The following is a 21,895-nucleotide window of genomic DNA, read 5'->3' as shown; positions in this document are numbered from 1 at the left end:
TGGAAGGTTAGATATAGGTCTATAATTGGCTAAAACACCTGAATCAAGAGTAGGCTTCTTAAGAAGAGGTTTAATTACAGCTACTTTAAAGGGCTGTGGTACATAGCCTGTTACTAAAGACAAATTGATCATATCTAGTAAAGAAGTGCTCACTAAGGGTAAGGCTTCCTTAAGCAGCCTAGTTGGGATGGGATCTAAGAGACAGGTTGATGGTTTAGCTGAACAAATCATTGAAGTTAGTTCAGACAAGTCTACTGGAGAAAGATTACTGTAACTAATTATTTGCCGGACTGCCCCAGAAATCCATCAACCACCTCCTCCTCCAAATATTGCAGCTAGGGTTCTTACAACAACTCGAAAATATGAGCACATTTCTCCTATTCTTGCCTCACTGGTTGCACCTGTTGCATTGGTTACCCATGGTGTTCAGTATTGGTTTTAAAATGTTATTGCTTGTTTTGAATAGCTGCTTAAATCCCTGCCTGTACTCTCAGATCTGCAGACCAGCTGTTGCTCTCAGTCCCCAGGGCAAGGCTTGAGACAGAAGGTAGTAGGTCATTTGAGGTAACTTTCCATTGAGAATCAGTGGGCGGCCATTCAGATGGATCCCCTGGGCATCAAACTTATGGACAACATTAGGAAAATAACGCAGGCTAATCTCCAATTTATATGAAATATTGAGTCCCTTTTACATAACCGGAGTAAACTGAATACATCGCTATTGGGTAGAGCTTACTTAATAAAAATGATTATAATACCAAAGGTCAACTACATAACCTAGCCTATATGATACCACTCTATCTTCCTGCACAGCTCCTAGAAGAATATAATGAATGTGTTCAAAGATAGTGGGGGACTCTGCCTTCCTAGGTTAGATTGGTATCATTGCTTGCAATCCTTTCAGATTGAAGCAAGGACACAGACAAGTTGGTCTTTGCCAGTTCATAACCCAGTGTTAACATTTTCTAATATTAGGCTAGCCAGCAAGCCATTCTGCTTGTTTCAGTGGGATAGAGCAGGAATCCTGCATCCAAGGGACCTATATGTAGATGATCATATGGTTACCTTTGAATATCTGAAACAATATTACAATCTGGCAAATACACATTTCTGAAAATATCTCCAGCTCAGGCATTGCCTCCTTTCAGTGCTGAGATCTGGTCCTGACCCAGTCACTGAAATTCAAAGCCATATTACAACATATCTGCCTTAAAAATTATGGTGCATCAGTTTTCTATGACCCCATCAGAGATCCAAGTGCACCTAAACTTGATGGGCTGGAGAGAGACATTAGGGAATATATTGAACAATGACAATGGAATAAAGGTGTATCAGGCTGGCATTCCCCTGCCAAGAAGTCCAGACATAGTTCACCAAATATAAGATCCTTATTAATTGCTACTGGACCCCAAGCAGAATGGATAGACTCAAATTAAGAGATGATATATTTATGTTGCCTTCATAAAGACGTTAGAACAAGGGTACACATGCTATATGACTGTGACATGGTTAAGGATCTATGGGGGAAAATGATATCTTTGATAAATGATCTGTTCAATGTGCCCAGCCTTATGTATGTTGGGTATTTTCCCTAAAAAACTGTAGATAGATAGAGTAGAAGTGATTTCAGTAAGCTGTGGTGCCGACTGGCCATGTTTACAGGGTGTAGAATTATTGTGCGACAATGGAAATTGGTCACACCCTCATCATTTGAGCACTGGATCAAACTAATGGCCAACATAGCAGGTTATGAACGAGTCATATTCAGACTCTCAAGACACCAAGACCTGTTCCTGAAAACATGGAGCCCACTGCATCAACAAAAGACAATGTCTATGAACTGTTCTCACATCACACATTACGCACAGTAAATGTCAACAGATAAAGCCCACTGTCAATATATGTACCCAACTTATTATTTCTGATCATTTTTTTTAATGTATTATTTTTTTAATTATTATTTTTTTCTTTTGATATTGTTATGTATTCCTTTTATTGTATTTACTCTTTGAATGTATACTGATAAACCTACCTTTTTGTACTGTACTGCTAATTATTATCAATGTTGTTTGTTTCACTTATTCAGCCATAGAGATATAGGGTTGAGTGGGTGTTGGGTAAGTGGGTGTTCATAGTCTGAAAATGTCCTAAGAAATGTCTTATAACTTTCCTGCTGTTACAAAATGTTAGACACAAATATCAATAAAAAAATATTTTTTATAGGTACATACAGTGTAAACATTATTTTTCTTCTATATAATAGATAATGTTATATTGTAATAATATAACAATGTTTAATATTTAAAAAATATTTTAATATTTAAAATGACTTTCCTTTGTGTTGTTTCACATCACCAATTTGGGTCCTTTAGTTTCAGGGCATAAAAGGAGTACAGTAGTTTAAAAGCCCAAATGTCAGCTAAAAGAGATTCTTGGCCTGGCTTTTGCTGTTGGGTTTTCCACCTCTGGCTTTGTCTCTGTCTTAATGGAGTGCAGACTTCTCTGTATGCAAATGGATAGTGGTACAGCGTGTTTAGCATACAGTGTGCACCTGAGAATTGGAAAGTGAGAGTCAGCAACCCTGTTAATAGCCACATTACACTTAAAAGGGCTGACTCTGATTCGGCTCCTTCACAAACGTCTCATCTCCACAGCCAAATCCTGTCTGATCAGCCAGCTAATGTTAGGTGGGCGGGCTGTCAAAGTTAGCTAATGTTGACTCACAAATCGGAAAGTATTTCAGCAACAGCAACAACAGCAACAACTTTTAGCTAATTTGAAGTTTGGCTGGAGTCAGTGGTCCAAGCAGGTTCATTCAACATACACTAGCCTATATTTTCCTATGTTCTATTTTCAGTCAATGATTGCAGTTAAGCCGGCATGTTTCTTAGCTGTGTAAACAGTCAGACTCCTGTGTGGATTGACAGACCGTGACTGACAGCCAAGGCATGCTGTGGCAAACAATCAGCGACAGGTTCAACTGAACCAACTCAAAGGGTGGTCCAAAAATGTGTGATTTTTTTATTACTTGTTTTTGTCAGTTGCTGAAAATAGTAAAATGATCATTGATGTAATCACCTGCAGGGTTTGTATGTTGATACATTTATTTTTAAAAAGACAAAAAGTGGGGTAGCAAAACCATAACTTTGCTCCCTATAATTGAATAATGGGGATGCATTTCTTTGATTGCGAAGCACTTTGTGACTGGTGTCAATGAAAGGTGCTATATAAATAAACTTTGCTTGCTTGCTTCAATGGCTTGAGTGGGATGTGCATTACTCTTACTATTGCACTATTACATTACCATATGCTGAAATTGCTCTCATATGCATGAAATAAATGTACATTCAGGCGTGACACACACACCCCACCCTCCCCTTTAGCAATGTGCATTAGCTTACATAGAATCTGCTAAAAAATGCAGTCATACTGACAAATGTCTCTCATTGCTGGGCGTGGACTCGATAGGTTCCAGAGGGTTAAAGTGAGGTAACACTGACCAGTTCTCTTTGGTGGGAAATATCTATCAAATGTAGTAGAACATATGCATAAAAAAGAGGTAGATCATTCTATCAAGCAAGAACAAGCTACTAATATACAACATATAATGATATAGTACCATGAGTTGGCTTTGAAAACAGCTAATAGCTAATTTTGTCAGGTTGGAAACAACCATAAACATAAAGGTGACTGCCTGACAGAGCCTCCTCACCTCAAGCTCCCACTTCTGTGGTAATTTTTCCTGAGAGAGCAGCTCAAGATGTCAGAACACTCACTCCGGCTGATATTTTGCAGGCAAAAAGTTGACAAAAGGTAAAATGTGACAGAGTGAGATTCTTCCACGTCCAAACAGCCTTGGCTGCATTTTCAGGAAGTATTGATTACTATATAACTGCATGGTGAAGGAATGCAAGCATGATGTTGTAAAGATGTTTTTTGTGGTTTGACTGAGGCTGAAGTGGAAAAACAGGGGGAAGGCATATTAGCATAATTTGTGCAAGTTTCAGTAAACCTTAAGGCACACCCAGATCAGGCTCTTGAATTCCTCAAGAACCTCATTTGGTCTGTTCAGAAACACATTTTGAATTTATCAGTCACACACAATATAGTAGGTTTCAACTAAAGTGAAAGAATGCCAAAAGTGTGAGATAAAACTGCCCGTAGAGCTGAGGGAAACTGCTGAGTCAGGTAATAATTCTCTGTGGGTTCATCACTTTGGTAAATAACACTCACATGCCGTTACACAAACATAATGTTTGTTTAGGCCCCTTTAAGTTGTGTCCCAATTCCATACTACTTAATTCTAAGCAGGTTTTTAGTATGTAGTTGTAGTATGTCTGCTCAAAAAAGCGTGGGTGCTCTTGATATACACTATTGTCCCACTTTACATTGCATAAATGAGGTTGAGGAGTAGCTCACAGCTGGATAAAATTTACTGTAACTTAATTGTCAATGGTGGTGAAACAACCCCAGGAACACCTCAGAAAATAAAATAAACAAAACAAACAAACAAACAACAATAACAAAATTAAATCTGGTGTCATTTTGGAAATTTAATTGGCAGTAGTTTTCCAAAGTCAGTTTGATTGATTCCTGTTAGTACAACATGAGAGAGTACATTGAGTTCTTGTATATCAACTGGTACATAGTACATACTGTATACAACTATTGTGTTGTATGGAATAGGGACACAGCTTGAACCCAAATCTCCAAGTGAACTGTCCGTAGTTGTGTTACATTGTGGGTAACGTAAGCACCTGGAAGAAGAATGCAAGGAATGATGTGTGACTGCATTGTCCATCGTTTTTCTGACAATGTTATAAGAGTGTGTTGCTAAATCTGGGGAGTGCTCTTTTAATTACTTGACTGATTCGTTGAGACAGTTTCTATTGCTCACAATTAAAGAAGGCATGACTAATATTTCTGAGGAAAACAGGTGACTGGAAACTTTATCTAACATGACACTATATACAATAAGAGGGACAATAAATCACATTTACTGTAACACACACACACAACACATTTTTCCAACTCAGACATACTTACATATAGTATACCTGGTGGTTGACGATCCGTAGAAGTAGAAGAAGAAAAATGCTTTTAGTTACTACTTTTTTCTTTTGCTTCTCAACGAGGACCTGTCAGATCAATGGGATTCTTGAAAGCAGTGTAGTCAGTAAGCCTTTATATAAACATCACTGGATGGAGCTGGTACATTAAGTCTAGTATAATTTTTATGTTATTGTAGGCTCACTAAGAAATGTGTTGGAAACAAAGAAAATTTTGACATGTAATTACACAGCCAGTGAAACTGGTTTTAAAGAAAAATATACAGAATATCTGCCTCAGATCTATCTGTCTCTGCCTGTCTGCTGTCTATCAATCTAGCCATCTATCTACCTGCCTGTCTGTATGTATGTACATTTATGTAATCATTTGAAACAATGATATCGCATTCTTTGTAGCCCAGTCATCCACCCCAACCTCCTTCTTAAGAAACTGTGCAATGGAACACATCAACCCACTTTAACCTTTGCTACTGACACAGAACAGTCATTATCTGCAAGAGGTTGCTTGTCAATTTAAGCATTTTAAGCATTTAAACAAATGACAGATGCTGCTTTTTGGTGAGGACAAAAAGCAGCATGTACATGTCTGTTAATTTACTCACTGAAGAGACTGTAGGTTTGGAAGATGCCCATGTCTATTTCAGACCGCTGGGGCCTCATATTCGCTTCAGATGAACTTAATAATTGATTTTTACATAGAACAAGGACTGTGGATTTTGTTCCACATCACTTACATTAAAATGGTTTTAGGAAGGGATCTCTTTGCGGGACAGTGTGCACAGAGGAAACAATAACAGCAACCAATATCCCTTCCAATGTATGGGCATGTCAGTTTTGTTTTAAAATAAACTTGAAAAACCTATCCTTTCATACCGAGATTGTTCTTATAAAGCAAAGTCCCTAAGGTGAGTCCTGCATTATTAGCTAATTTTGTGACCCTGTCAGGATCTATATCAAAATCTAGTTTTGAGAGCTTAATTTTTTAGTCACCTTCCTAATTAAGTGGCAAAATATTAGGACCACTTTTCATGAACACGTTGCAAAAAAAACAAAAAAAAAAAACAGGTTCATGTAAACAAAATTTGCTCATGTAAATGTAATTTGCAGAACTATCGTCTGATGTCTATGCATATTCACATCAGACAGAGAACAGAAAAACAGGTCTGGAACAATGGAACCACCTCTTCTCTGGAAATAACCAGGAATTAAATGTACCTTACATGCCAAAACATACAGCACTGTTAGCAGATTTTTTTTGGCACCAGGAACTATGAATGTGTTTTACATGACCAACCAAGTCGAACGCAGCCATATTTCCTGGTGCCAAAAAAAGATTTTGAATTTCCATTTTTCCCCTCATTCTTCTTACAAAATGTTTTTTCCTCCTTGTAAATAAAGCAACAATAGCCTGCATTATGTGGATGTGGAAATACATAATCTACAGATTTGTTTTTAAAATTAAAGACACTTTTTGAGAGGATGTAAACATTTATATTTGTGACAAAAGCTTCAAATTTAAAGGCTGCTAAATGTTTATCTTATTTTTAAATAGTCTACAAACTTAATTGTAATTCATTAAAAAAAAAAAACTTGTACAGGCATATTTATACTTCCTATCAATCAACATTAAATGGTAGGAATCCAGACATAACTGTTTGTCTGGAATGTCTTTCAAAAAAGTCTGAACAAATTATCAAAAACACTGATCTCTGCTCATCAGCCCAAGAGAATTCTTGCGGGGAAATAAAATCTACCCAAATGCCACATAGAGGCGGTTTCAGTCCCGCTGCTGGGTGTGCTGAGCCAATAAAAAGAGGGAGGATGAGGCTGCACAGCTGTTACCCGACAGAGAGGAGGACAGGTGCGTCAAAGGTAAGACACTCAGCTGCTCAGGACAATTGAATTCAGCTGCAGCAGAAAAGTCTTGCTTTAATTAACTGAAAGGGACCCTGTATTATTATTTTTTAATTGAGAGGATTAGTCGTTTTTAGAGTGTAACATTGTGAAATTTAGTATTAGATGTAAGCCTAGTATTTCATTTAAAAAAAAACAAAAAACAATTTATGTTTATAAGTTGACATTTAAGTGTGCACCGCTTTCTTGCGCAACCTAACTGTTCAGTGCCGCTTTCAATGAGTCAAATTGGAATCCACTAGAAAAAAATGTACGTCTAGTAAACTGATGAATTCACTCTCTCATTCATTCATTTGGATGGCTGCAGGTGCATTCTCTTGCCCGGCATTTAATATTGATGGTTGTTTGTTTTTGGTGAACAAACGGTGAGTTTTTCTTCTTTCTTTAATTTTAGATGAACTGGCTTATAGTTGCGTTTGCTGTGTGCGCTCTTGTGCCCAGTGTCCACTGCGCCTCAGACGCTATCGGTAGGTATTATTCATCTTTGCGTTATCTTGGATTTAGTGACTTTTACAGCAAACAATGCGTCTCTATATAAATAAATGAATCACTTATCTCATTTCCTTCTCCAGCCTGGTGTTATGATCAGCCAAGCTGCAGTGAGTATCCTAACCCTCCTATCTCTAACAGCCTACATCCTTGTCACTGCTGCTCCTCTGCAGATACTCATCTTGTTTCTGTTTATAGATGACACTACCTGGCCAGTCATTGCTGCTAATTATTGCAACGGCACTCGACAGTCGCCCATTAACATCGTCTCATCATCTGCCGAACCTGACTCCAGCCTGGTTGCATTCACCTTTAATAATTACAGCAGCACCTCCGCCCTAAAAAAGATCGAAAACACCGGCAAGACAAGTGAGTAGTGGGTGTGGGTAGAACCTTCTCAAATTGCGCTAGACGCTTCTGTTAGCCTATATCTTATGCAGCCTTGCAGGTAGGATTTACCTTCTCATTACAATAGAATTAGGTTTCCCTTTTTTTTTTTTTTTTTTTTTTTTTTTTTAGGTCAGGGGTGTTGTCAGGAATGTACTTTTTGTGTTTTTTTTGTTTTTTGTTTTGTTTTTTTTTAAACACAAAGTGATCATAATGGAACTTTAGTTTTTATGTTTTACCTTGCAAGTGACTTGCAGGGTAAAAAGTGACAAGTGGTTTTTTTTAATTTATTTTTTACCCTCTTTCAGTCAAAGTTGCCTTAGGAAGCGGTGTTGGGATCTCAGGAGGAGCCCTGACCGAGGCCTATGACAGCCTGCAGTTCCACTTGCACTGGGGTAATGGCAGCGCTTTTCCCGGTTCCGAGCACACTGTGAATGGGAAGCGATATCCCATGGAGGTATAGTACACAGTTTGTTTTACGTTGAGCTATGAATGGGGTGTTTCTTCAGTAAATCCATATTAAAATGCTTTTACTTCACTCCCACAGCTGCACATTGTTAACAGCAAGTCATCCTATCATGGGAACACGACTCAAGCCATTGCGGACTCAACAGGACTTGCTGCTCTTGGTTTCTTCATTGAGGTTAGAATTTATGCATTTAAATGTCACAACAGTGGTAGACTCGGGCTGTCTGAGGGGCAGGGGTGAAAAAATACATAAAGGGCACCTGATTAGCAAAGAACAATGATTCATTTTTGTTTTAAAAAAAAAAAAAAAAAAGCTACATCCCCAATTAAGATTAACATTTTATAGGGTGATAAGGAAAATAACACCTCTGTTTTGACTGAGACTGTGTCCATATTTTCTTTAAAGGACATAAGCATAGCTTGGACATTGCTGGTCATTGCTAATGCAAACATACCTTTTATCTCATCTTCTCCCTTGCTGCCTTTAGCTGCTTTTTGAAGATCCCTTAGTATCGTCTTCAATTTTCTTTCTCTAGGCATTCTGTAATCATAGGGTAACCCAATGCTAATCTCCTTCTCTACAAGTACAAATTAGTCTAAAGGTAAAAAAGCTAAAGGGAGCTAAAGGGTTGTTAACACATTTTGAATAAAGAATACTCCTATTTATTAAAGTCTAATGAAACAATGTGCACACTTTTTAGGAAATGGCAGGTGATGCAACTGGACAACCTGAAAGCTGGCGCACACTGACCTCCTACCTGGCCAACATCACAGAAAGCGGTGAGACGATGTTTTACATGTTTTCTAGCAGAGAATTTGACGTAATGTTTTGGAATCACTATAGTGTGTCAGCTACAGTCCTTCATAGGTTGTGTTTCTGTTCTCAGGCCAGACTGCTACAATTGCATCTGGAATTTCACTGGATGATCTCCTGGTTGGAGTGGATCGCACCAAGTATTATCGTTACCTTGGCTCCTTGACAACCCCAACTTGCAATGAAGCTGTGGTCTGGACAGTGTTTAAGGATACAATCAAAGTCAGCAAAGATTTGGTGAGTTTTTCTGGCAATGTCTTAAAGTATATTTTTTCATATTAACTAAAATGGCCAGTATAGTGGGCACAAATGCTTTAACATTGCTTCATGCAGCTAACTGGCTCAATGTCTCATCTCCAGATTGACCTCTTCAGCACAACACCGCACGTCTCCAACAGCACATCACCTCTTATGATAAATGTCTACAGAAACATCCAGCCAGCCCAGCCAGTCAGAACACAGGGTACGTCTACGTCACAGGCTTCCACAACCTGCTACTCTCTAGGGCTGATTGCCCTGAGCCTTGCACTGGTGAGAGGTTAGAGCCACAAAGGGGGGAAAAAAGCATTGTTGTGGTATCTCAGCAACTTATGGTGCAGATTAATCTGTTTAGTAATGGGAATACACTTTTTTCACCACCATCATTCATCGCCTTTTCCACATGATTTATATGACTTTAGCCATCTCCAAATTATTAATGATCAAATGTACCTGTATGCGCTGAATACTACATGTCATTAGTGCCTTCAGTTCAGTATGCACAGTGTATTACATCAGTCTTTTCACATGTTGCAAAACTGAGCCTCAACACCATAAGAACTTTGCTGCTCCCAATGTAGCTCTCTCTCTCTATATATTAACATCATATCATGACATGCTTAAAATGCATATTAATCATAATGATGGCTGCCTCTGCTCTAATATCAATCATATTGTTTTCAGGGGTGTGATAAGTTATAAAGAAATATTTATCCATAATCAGATTTTTATCCATGTTTATGCGTATGCTTGCACTATTTGCATACTAACTAGAATTTTGCCTTTTGTTGGTAGTATGAACAATTCAGGCACAGCTCATGTCTTTGGGTTGAGGTGCCTGGAAGAAGGTGATGTACTTTGCACTAGGTTTACTGATCACTTGTAGCAACACTAGTTTAGAAATCCATCCAGCAATAATCTCAGTGTGACAGTGTTTAGTTACATTAAAATCTGCCTTAATGTTGGCATGTACCTGTCTGAAGAGTTTCTACCAATAGTTGTTGCAGAATATGGTAATGTTATATTTTTGTATTTTTAGATTGTATAGTACCTGATTAGCTTTTATTTGTGCTCATTCCCTGACGTGTACATCGGTGCAGATACTCATTGCCAAGCTGGACACTCAAAATGGAACTTGTGCTACCTCTTGCAGTTGGTGTAGTGAAGGATTGTCACTCAATCGAATGAACACCATTATTTATCAGTTTAGTCCTGTGTTACACTATTTGCACATGAAACAGAACTGTGAACTGTTGATCTTGTTAAATGTCTGTAAATTAAAATTATTTGTCAATTACTTTCTTCTGCAGTCCTGGTTTTACTTCAATAATGTGGAACAAATGCACTTAAAACATGTTATAAAGGAATGTTGTAAAATGTATTTCAAAAAACAAACAAACAAAAAAAACTACTGTTACCTATTTCTTTTAAGAATGGCACAGTATAAGAGCATCAAATTTAATCTCTATTGTTGCACTTGTACTCAACCTGAGATGGACACTTGAAACCTGGCTTTTGAGTGCTTACTATTATAGTTGACAAAACATTAGATTACATAAAAGCCTGCTATACTTATCATAGTGGCGTACTTTATTTCAAAGCTCATTTAATTCCAAGCTGCTTTGCTTTTTTATACTTGGTGCCTGTCAGGATGCAATTGTTCCTCATTGCGCTTTTGCCAAGCACAATCGTTTGACCTAGGCAGATAAACTGTCCCATTTACACTGTACTGAAATATTTTCCACTTCAGGAACTGAATAAATATTCCTGTGCAAACTTCCTTGTATATCTTGAATGTGCTATGCATTATAGATTCAATGGTTAACTAGATGTATTATTAATGAAGTGTTCCAAGTTAAAAAGAAAAGATGAAGGCCTTTTGGAGAGGTTTGCATAAATCAAGGTAGAGTATGCACCTGTGCATCAGTCTTCTTTATTTACTAAGGACTTAATTTTACATGATATAACACGTGATTAAACAGGCTTTACATGTAATCTGATTTTGATTTTGAGTTATCAGAGTTGATGGTTGTCATATTGAGCCATCTGAAGAGAGTCTGAACCAACATGTGAAGCAAGAATGAGGAAAAATGCACACTAGTTCATCTGGCTAAACGACAATCAGACATTCTTATCATTGTGCTTTACTTCCACTATATAAAAGACTTGTTGTCACTGAGATAAGCATGTCAAAGCCCAGGAGGGGTGTTCCTAATTAACATACAAATCAGTTGTCCAGGCTGAGACATAGGGAACCGTTACTGGAGAATGACAAGCATGTGCTCGTCACATATCATGTGAGCAGTTTCAGCCTGGAGGAGGTGAGATCAAGAGATAATTTTCTAAACTAAAGAGGTTAGTCAAGGACAAAAGATACAACGCAAAAAAGAAACTAATATGAAGATTTTAATTTGTGACATTTTAATGATATTTTCTAGCATTTGCTTAGAAATTGATCTATTTGTTGATTTCTTGCTTAACTACCTCTGGCCTGACCTGAGAAAAACATGACATGCCAATCAAAATCCCTAAACTCCATTAACTTACAGCAAAGAATGATTAATGTAACAGTGAAGTAGGGTAACAAAGGTTATTTTAGAGACGATGTCGAGTTGCCCTGCAGACGGATCTGCAGGAGGAATCGTCACTGAACTGCATTACATCTGCAAAGCTTAGCTCCACTTAAAAAGCAGCTCCATTTCAAAAGCATTACAGTGGACAGATGGACCCGATAGTTAAAAACGTGCCCCCAGCAAATTTGAATAATCACATAAAAAATAAAATGGTCATGTTTAACAGTTTAAAAGTTGGTATAAAAGAACTATAACTTTGGAAAATAAAGCTCAAATGTATAAAATACTGTCAAGCATGAACTTTTCATTCATTATTAAACAAAAGGGTATTTTTACACTGTGATCATTCCTATGTCCATGTTTTGAAATTGTCCTTATTTCCTCTGAAATGTATTTACACATATAACAACCAGCATGAAACTCAAAAATATAAAAATGGGACAACAGTAAACCTCCTGGCCCTTCTGAGTTAGTCTACAGTTTTTATTTACTTTTTAAGAATAGTCTGTTTTGTACATAAACAAATCTTCTCTGAATTCTAAGAAATGAGCTTTGATAAAGGCATTGCCAGACCATTGCACTTTAGTATGTTTGTGTTACCTGTTGGGATACTTACTGTCCAAACATACAGTAAGGTGGTTGTATAAGGCTTCATTATGAGAGAGTAGCCAGAGTGCTGGATTTCAGTGTTGAATTTCCATACATTCTCCTATACAGGCTGCCTGTAATCCAATACTTACTCTAGAAAAAGGAGGGCTGTAACTCTAGCAGGGTGAAGGGAGGACAGTGAGTAATATGTTCTGATAAGGCAACATATTTACAGTAACATATGAAGTATTTAACCCTGGCTTTTCATAACACCAGTATGTAATTTGAAGCCAGCTTTTGGGTTGTGATAAATGCAGATGTAAAGAACCTTTATTATGCTCCAGTGGAATGAGAGCACAAGTACAAAAACACCCTCTTGGTTTGAACAGACATCAGACAAATCTCAAACTCAGGTTTCTATTTTCTATTAAACTGATTGATTACCAATAAAAAAGAGATCAGGACAAGCCAGCTGCTCCTTAATGGAGATGGAGATGATCCCTTTATGTCGCAGATGCAATCCTTTGGGGTTCGAGGATTGACTGGAGGAGCTGGACATTTGAGCCAGTCTTCACCGGTAGATTTAGGAGAAACATGACCTTCGTTCAGTCCTCCGTTCTTCAGCACCCAGTACAGTTTGTCCTTGAAGAAGTAGGTGTCTCCTAAAGAGCAGCAGCAGCAGTGTTATTCTCATCCTTTTGTCTTTTTCATCACATATTGAATAAAACATTAGCCTATTTATTTACCAGAATAGAAATTCAATTCAATTCAATTTATTTATTTATTTTTTATTATTATATCATTTCATTATTTTATCATTAGATGTTCTAGTTTATAAAAGTACATTCTACATTATTACTCCACTAGGGGGAACTATTGGACTTTTTACTTAATTACATTTGATCTGACAGTCATAGTTACAACTTCCAGGTTATATTTCATTCAAAACATCTAATTAGTTTATGACAAATGATACACTGTAGATTAAACCCTAAATTAAAATGCTGCTTACATGTTAATGTATCAATAATAATACAATAATATAATAAATACAACAATATAACACCCTGAAGGGGATATTAGGTATAATGAGTTCTTTTAGTTTTGGTACTGCTAGTACATTTAGCTGATAATACTTACATTGTGGTATTGCCCCTTTTAAAGCTGGAGTGCAGGACTTTTGTCTCCCCCCTCTGGCAGTGAGAGTAAAGGGGGGCGCATGCTATATATATATATATATATATATATATATATATATATATATATATATATATATATTTGATCTTCATTTGATATTTATTTGATGTGGCCATTTTCTGTGCACATACAGAACTTGTCCTCTATTTGCTCAGGACGCTCATGGTTTTTAAAGTTGACTGCATAGCAAGGTAATATTCCAGCCAGATAGTAGACTTATGGTGTTTGAACATCTTATCTCGACATAGATCAGTTGTTTGCTGTTGCTTTCATGCCTTTCAGCTGCTTGCGCGTGTCTGTTGAAAAATGTCATCACCCTAAAATAAGCTTCTCTATGGCCTTGTTTATTTATCTAGTGATGGTGTCAGAAACTTATCACATATTTATCCACAAAACAATATTACCTTTCCAGCTGATGACGTCATCTATGGGGGAGGGCACTCCTTCCCAGAGGCTGATGTCCCGCGGGTAGTCTGGCTCCAGCTGTCGGGTCACCTTTTCATTTTTACGGCTCTCGTCCAACCTCCAAAACTCATCACCGCTGAACAGGTAGGTCTTGCCGTTATGGGCCCAGATGAAGGCTGCATCCACCCTGTTCACTGGTACCCCACTCTTTGTCCTCATTCCCCATTCAGACAGGGGCTGTGGGTAACCGCTCATGGCCACCGTGTCCTTGAAGACCCAGTACTGAGATCCTGACAGACATAAGAAAGTATGAGAGAAAGTATTTCATAATTTTCTTGTGTAAGTTAGACTGAAATAGAAGTTTGTAATGTTCACACATTTTTATCATGAACAACTGATGGTTAACAGGTTAAGTATAAAAAGTAATAACTTGTTTATTGTAGACCTTTATTTTGATTTATTTAATTTATTTTTACTAAAGAGGCCTCATACAATCATGTCTCCTATTGGATTGAGTCTTTGTTTTTTGGTCTGGATTTTTTATTCTTTCTGTTCAAATCAAATCAAATCAAATCAAATCAAATCAAATCAAATCAAATCAAATCAAATCAAATCAAATCAAATCAAATCAAATCAAATCAAATCAAATTTTATCTGTGTTTCTGCTGACGGTTTTATTAGTCCGATGAAACTCTAGTGTTCAAATCCACTGCCTTCAAAATAACATCCAAGAACCAAGACTCAAAACTGTGATCGCCAAACTTAGATTCAAACCACAGCCGTGCAGAAGCACAGGATTTTGCTTCTCACCGATGAAGAAGATGATATGACTGTCACTCTTCCTCTCATACACAGCATCGATCTTGTTTGTTCCTGGAGGAAGGCCGATCCAGAAGTTTTTGATCTGAGCCGGATTTAAGGAGACCAAAGACCCGTCTTGCTTGGTCCTCCAGAAGTGATCACCTTTCCAGGAAAAGACAGTGAACATGACACCAACATGTGTGACTGTACACTCCATAGATCACATATAAAATACCAGCAAATTCTGAATATCTTTAAGCAATTCAGACAATTACAATTATTTTGGAGTCTAAGGATTCCCACATTAATCTGTTTTGAGCATCCCAGATAGTTTTTCCTTACCTTTAAAAAAGAAGACCTCTCCCCTGATATTGGCCACTGCGTCAAAACCTCCCTGACAGCGCTCGAGGAATGAGGGGTCATACCTGAGACAGCAGAAGTTTAGCCAAAAATTGGTTGAAATTGTATTTTCGTAGGATGTAGTATGATAGAGATTCACCAGAGGGTGCAACAAGACCAAACTGTCACAGTGAGGATCGATCAGAAGGCTTTTATCAGCATCCACTGGTCTTAAATTACTCCTCATCACTCATTTGCCCATCCTAAACTGAGTGCCTCAATGTGATATTCATAGTTTGTATTGTCTGGATGTGCAGTACTTTTATCACCCTGCTTGCTCTGGCTCAACTCACTCCTTTGTTGGTCTTGGCGGAGGTGGACTCGGCAGGCGTGGGAGGTCAGGATCAACACCACCTGGTGGCCCGCCGTCCTTCACACCTGCGACGGAAAGGTGACAGCAGATAACGTTGAAGAGGTGGTGAAAGCTGATGACAGCACAAATTTTGCAAGCAACCCACATTCTTCTCAGTAGCCAGAGGAGTTTGACACACAGGACGCAAACACACAATGTTCCTTTTTTAAGACAGGCAAGCTGCACGGTTGCATGAGTGCACTTTCACATACATATCAGAGAGCAGGTTTTGCCTCTTCATTTGGTTTTATGAACATCTGTATCCTTTGTGGAATGTTTTATTAAGCTATAAAACAATACACTTGCAATGGAAAATAAAGATGTTTTTTTTGTTTACTTATTATATAAGCTCATCACATAAACCAACCAAACAATCAGAAACATTTCCTACTAGTTTATGGCCACGACTTCTCCATTTTTGAGAATATTACAGGGTCAGGGCCTATCATAAACCACTAGCAGTTAAAATGAACAGTTACTATTTTATTTTATAGCTCAATTAATCAAGTAATATGAGAATTCTGGACAGGATAAACTGGTAAAAAATGATTTAAGGAGATTTCTGGGACCGGGGATTTCAATGTCGGTCTGTCGCTCCGTCTGCCAATCTGGACCACTTTTATCCAGACTAAAATATCTCAACAACGACTGGATGGATTGCCATGAAATTTGGTTCCATACATTCATGTTCCCTAGAAGATGAAACCTACAGACTTTGGTGGTCCCCTGACTTTTCAAGTCAAAATTTGACTTTGTTCATTACTTTGTTGCATGACTTAAGTCCTGCAAAACTATGTTCAAGTTAAGAAATGTTAGCATGCTACTAGAGCACAGTAAACTGAGATTGTAAACCTGGTAAATATTACCTGCTAAACATCAGCATGTTAGTATAGTCACTGTTAGCATTTAGCTCAAAGCACCACTGTGTCTACTAGAAGTACAGCCTTACAGGGCCGCTAGCATGGCTGTAGACTCTTTGTCTTGTTTCCCCGCATTTTATAAACTTGCAAGTCTACTTTTGCCTCCCACCCGTTTTAATATGTTCCTTGTGGGAGGTTTCATGTCAGTGATGTAATTTACCAGAATAAAACCACTGCAACATAATAGACAGCCGCCAAAATATCCAGTAAGCCATTTTAAGTCCCAAAGAAGAGTTTATGGTTGCCCTCCTGTTTCCTCAAGTTTCATGTTTCAATCTTTAAGACAGACATGAAAAACACACAACACATACTGTAAGTTGGATCTAATAAATGTCAGAGACATCAGTTTGAGATGTACTCTATGATTCAAAATGCAGTTAGTTCGACTGGTCACTGACCGTAAAGCTGCTGGATGGCCTGTCTGTCGTCCTGGGCTAGCTTGAATTGGCGAATGTCTTCCACAGGACCCTGGTAGTACGGCCTCATGATGGATGGGTCAGATGAAGAATGGCCCAGGCCCAGCGCATGGCCGAACGTGTGCACTGCAACTGTGAACAAGTCTGTGCTTCCGCTGTTACCTGAGGAAATGTGAAGTAAAAGTGTTACTGGGCCACATAAACAACTAAATTGGGGTTTTGATGGTACTCAATATGCAGATGTATTTTCTGCTTTTCTGACTTTTAAAACCAGTTCATTAGATGAGGACTGTTTTCTTTTTTGATTACTACAGATCACTCTCTCATTACACTTTTCTAAGGCAGACTATCACACATTTCCTGAGAACAGGTTCTCCAGCCATCATCTATCCACCATGATTTCAATCAGTAAATACCTCCATAGCTCCATATCTCATCATCATCAAAGTGTGTGTCACCCGACACCTCATCCCTCCCAGGGAAAAAGGCGTGGGCCAGGGTGCCACCCTGCCCGTCAAAAGGGTACCCATCGTCATGCAGCAAGCGGGAAAAAGACACTCTGATGTCCCCTCCAGCTACCGCCCTCCTGTTGTCACTCGGCAGACGACGGAAACTCAAGGGGGCCGCGTCACTCCAGGCTTTGAAGGCGTGAGTCAGGATGGTGTCCACCAAATGGTCAGGCAAGGTGGGTGAGATGGAAGGCGATGGATAGCTGTGGACACTGCAAACAGGAATACAATTTGTATTAAAACAAAGTTGTATTTAAATTCATAACACAGGATCAAAAGTTTATCTACAGTAGATTGTGTCTTTCAAAGAATTTTGGTATATTTTGGATATGGATATTTTGGTTTACAGGAGCCTTGCTACTTTTCCAGCTTAACCCAAAGTTTGAGGATATGTCTGGTGATATTCTATATCTTTATTTGAATTTTAAATTCTCTGATTTCATGATTGTGCCCCCTGGTCAGCTTTACATACAGACGGGTGACAAATTTAAGGAAAAACCGGTGCAGGTCTGAATGCTTGACCCCTACAGTGAGGGGATCTGGTGGCTCTGTTATGCTTTTGGGGGCATTTTGCTGACATGGTTTGGGTCCACTAGTCCCCTTAGAGGGAAGGGTCACTGCAAATCAATACAAAGTTGTTCTGAGTGATCACCTTTATCCTATGATGAAACATTTCTATCCTGATGGGAGTGGTCTCTTCCAGAATGACAATTCATAGGGCACGAGGGGTCACTAAATGGTTTGATGAGTATGAAAATGATGTGAATCATATACTATGGCCTTCACAGTCACCAGATCTCAACCCAGTTGAACAGCTATGGGAGATTGTGGACTGACATGTTAGACAGCACTCTCCACCACCATCATCAAAACATCAAATGAGGGAATATCTTTTTGAAGAATGGTGTTCATCCCTCCAGAAGAGTTCAAGAGGCTTGTAGAATCAATGCCAAGGCTGAGGAACACCATAAAGGTGATGACTCAGAACAGCTTTGTATTGATTTGCAGTGACCCTTCCCTCCAATGGGACAAGTGGACACAAAACATGCCAGCAAAACACCCCCAACAGCATGACAGAGCCACCAGATCCCCAGCAAAGCTCTGTGACTCATATAGGGAAGCGATAAAACCACAGTGTAACATGACCGGAAACGCACCTCCATGTGAGGTCTGTCTTATGCCACTTAAGGCCTGTCAGAGCATATCTTTTCTTCCTCCTCCTTTTCAGCATGTCCTCACTTCCAACAATATCAGGGAGAGAGCATCGTGGCATAACCATGAGTTTGAGAGTTTCGCTGTCTGGAAGAGAAGCGATTACACACAGTATGTCGAAACAAAAGAGCAGATTACAGGAAGTTTGGGTGCTCATGATATGCAGGACATAAGATGGAAGATATCAACTTGACAGATCCAATATGAGAAGTTACCAAGCACTCCGGTTTCCTGGATCCCACCAAATCTCTGCATGACACGAATGGCTTTCTGAATTCCCTCCTTGGTTTGCAGCTTACTTGTGCGTGGGTCAGGAGGAGGAAGGTAGCCATACCTGCTCAGCCAATCCTGGACAGAAAACAAAGACACCAGAGGATGTTTGGTAATCGGTGTTTTTGGTGCGTTCCCAATGATGATAACCACAGCACAGGATGATCGGATGTGAGAAAACACTTACTTACTTCCTTTGGTGGTGAATGAATTATCAGTAAATGCACCATTAACCACACTAATCCAAAATTATCTCTGAAATTCATCTCTTACATGAGTCGATTTAAGGATTCTGGGTAAATGCTGATGTTATGAATGGTATTTGATACACTGCTCCACTTATGACCAGTTTTCAGTCAGACCCCGCACGTCCCTCACAATACAGTGTGTCAGCCTTTTGTTCTAATTAATATTGCATGAGTCTGTCCTTGTTGAGTGAGTTGCATGATGGAGTAAAGTCTGTGTACCATTTGCTGTCACAGTAAGTCAATAGAGATTGGATGGCAGGTGAAATAAACTGATTACATGCACCTCTGTCTGTCAAAACAAGCAAAACCTTACTTAACAGTGATTTAAACATGCTCTACTTCCTCTGATTGTCGCCTCCACCCATATACTTAGAGTTGAAAGGGAAAGGTGTTGGCTCCATCAACAGTTGTCTTTCTGTGGGTTTTTACACCACAAAAATGTTTACCTTACAGTAAGCAGTGTAGCTTTAGTCCCTGCATTATATTTCCAACAAGTAAAAAGAATATTTTTTTTTCCAGCAAATTCAATTGTTTTTTTGTTTTTTTTAAAATTTATTTTGTTTGACTGATAATATTTTGAAATAGGCAGGTTACCTTATTTTTAAGTAAAACAATCTGTAGACTTTTTTCACTCCACTCAGATTTTTATGCATCTGGAGGCCCAGAAACCAGCAGCATCCTGCTGATGCACACTTGACATGATGACTTACATGAAAGAAGGGAAATTTTACTCTTTTTTTCATATACACGACATACTAACGCTCATAAATATGTGGCTGCGCAAAAGAATGACTGTTTTATGTCATTTTGGGGAAGCGCATATGTCAGCTGGAAATGGGAATAAGAGAAGCTCAGAGATTTCGAAACTGTGCTTCTGATTTAAAAGAACGCTGCTGCTCGAGTCCTCGCTAAGACCAAGAAAGTGGATCATATAACTCCAGTTCTCAGATCCTTACACTGGCTTCCTGTCTGTCAAAGGATTGATTTTAAAGTACTGCTGTTGGTTTATAAAGCACTGAATGGTTTAGGGCCAAAATACATTTCTCATCTGCTGCTACATCATGAACCATCCAGACCTCTCAGGTCGTCTGGGACAGGTCTGCTTTCTGTCCCCACAGTAAAAACTAAACATGGAGAGACAGCGTTCAGTTTTTATGCTCCACATATCTGAAACAAACTCACAGAAAACTGCAGGTCTGCTGCAACTCTCAGTTCTTTTAAATCACAGGTGAAGACTTTTCTGTTTGCCGCTGCCTTTTATTAAACCAAATTTGAGGGTTAATATTTTACACACTTTTATTCTCCTGTTTTATCTGTCTTATTCTTTTTTAGCTTCTTTTTATTTCCAAATTTGACTCTTTTTAATTGTATTTAAATGTCTTTTTACTTGTGTTGCCTTTATATTCTGTCTTGATGCCTTTTATGCTCTATGTAAAGCACTTTGAATTGCCTTGTTGTTGAAATGTGTTATACAGATAAACTTGCCTTGCCTTCAGCAAAAACTGCTGGTGGTTTGGAGAAATCACCCTCAATTGGTGTATAAATATTTATGATTAAATTGACATAATTAGGATTTTACAGTAAATGATTAATTGGCATAGAAGTAAGAAAAAATATCCATACATTGATATAGCCTATAATTACAGACTTAGACTGAGTTTAAGCAAAAATTAGCTTACAAATAGAAAATGAGACAATATGATGCCATTTCGATATTACACTGAATCATACATTATAGGCTTGCAGAATTAATACATAATCAAATGTCAGCTAAAGGCAAACCACACACATGTAAAACTTTGAATAAAATTACATTTTATCTCATTAATGCTACTCACCACAGCTCTACTATACTGATCAGGCACTGGGGATGTGCTTCCTGTTACGGTTAAAACCATCCACAGCAGAGGCACCAACTCCATCTCAAAAAAAACACAAAACAAAACAAAACCCTCCGTTATCATTAGGATACTTATTGTTTGTAGAAAACCGTGACATTTCTTGTTTCTTCTTGCTTGTTTCTTATTATCCCAAAGCCAAGATAACAGAGACAAAGCTCACCGTTGTTGCTCTTCTGAAGCATCTGTCTGCTCTCAGAGGAGTAGGCTGGGTTTATCGATCATTCTTCAGTCATCTCTCTCTCTTGGTCTCTGTAAGTGTCTGTCTTTAGTCACGCAACAGCATCTGCATACGCGCGTAAAACATGTTTCAGAACAGGTGCAGTGGTGCGCGTTGGTGCAGGTACAGGTAAGAGGTCCGGACACTTTTCAGCCATTTTCCAGAGAGTAAGTGGTCAAAGTGACTTTGAAGGAATCTTTCTGATAAATTTTACAATTACAGGACAAAGCAAGTGCCATAATTAGCCAGGATGATATATCAATGGATATAACTTATTGCAGATATATGTGGATTGGTGTATGTTGGCTGATAAGTAAGAAGGGATGTCAGTTTATTTTTTGTTTTTCAACCATCAAATGTCTTGTGCTGACTTAATGATGACTTAATACAAAAAAACAAGGAAGGTGTCAATTTTTAAAAAAAAGATCAGATTTTTAAACTCTCAATGTCAATATAGTATCAGCCTAAAAATCCTGCATTGGTCATGC

The 21,895-nt window shown here is 38.4% G+C and overlaps 2 protein-coding genes across 6 annotated transcripts; one reads left to right on the top strand and one right to left on the bottom strand.

The window, feature by feature from the left end:
• Positions 1-6,875: 6,875 nt before the first annotated feature.
• LOC121886907 (carbonic anhydrase 4-like) lies at positions 6,876-10,696 on the top strand. 4 transcript variants are annotated; one of them, XM_042397311.1, is made up of 10 exons: positions 6,876-6,941; positions 7,378-7,450; positions 7,556-7,582; positions 7,671-7,841; positions 8,168-8,316; positions 8,407-8,502; positions 9,029-9,107; positions 9,215-9,378; positions 9,502-9,604; positions 10,500-10,696. In XM_042397311.1, exons 1-10 carry the CDS (start codon positions 6,891-6,893, stop codon positions 10,559-10,561), a joined length of 975 nt encoding a protein of 324 aa, XP_042253245.1. In that variant the 5' UTR covers positions 6,876-6,890; the 3' UTR covers positions 10,562-10,696. The 4 variants fall into 4 exon arrangements, with proteins under 4 accessions (XP_042253245.1, XP_042253244.1, XP_042253246.1 ...); XM_042397310.1 differs by having other exon boundaries at positions 9,502-10,696; XM_042397312.1 differs by lacking the exon at positions 6,876-6,941 and adding an exon at positions 6,966-7,233 and having other exon boundaries at positions 9,502-10,696.
• Positions 10,697-11,793: 1,097 nt separating this feature from the next.
• On the bottom strand, positions 11,794-21,552 carry mmp25b (matrix metallopeptidase 25b). Of its 2 annotated transcripts, XM_042396563.1 has the most exons (11): positions 21,351-21,552; positions 21,128-21,211; positions 18,987-19,119; positions 18,717-18,858; positions 17,467-17,771; positions 17,033-17,212; positions 15,656-15,740; positions 15,306-15,388; positions 14,973-15,125; positions 14,162-14,452; positions 11,794-13,222 (listed from the first exon to the last, which is right to left on the bottom strand). In XM_042396563.1, exons 2-11 carry the CDS (start codon positions 21,209-21,211, stop codon positions 12,978-12,980), a joined length of 1,701 nt encoding a protein of 566 aa, XP_042252497.1. In that variant the 5' UTR covers positions 21,351-21,552; the 3' UTR covers positions 11,794-12,977. The 2 variants fall into 2 exon arrangements, with proteins under 2 accessions (XP_042252497.1, XP_042252496.1); XM_042396562.1 differs by having other exon boundaries at positions 21,128-21,552.
• Between the last annotated feature and the right edge of the window lie 343 nt (positions 21,553-21,895).

This window comes from Thunnus maccoyii, chromosome 20, assembly GCF_910596095.1.
Source record: "Thunnus maccoyii chromosome 20, fThuMac1.1, whole genome shotgun sequence".
Lineage (NCBI taxonomy): Eukaryota > Metazoa > Chordata > Actinopteri > Scombriformes > Scombridae > Thunnus > Thunnus maccoyii.
This window is presented reverse-complemented; position numbering and strand designations above follow the sequence as displayed.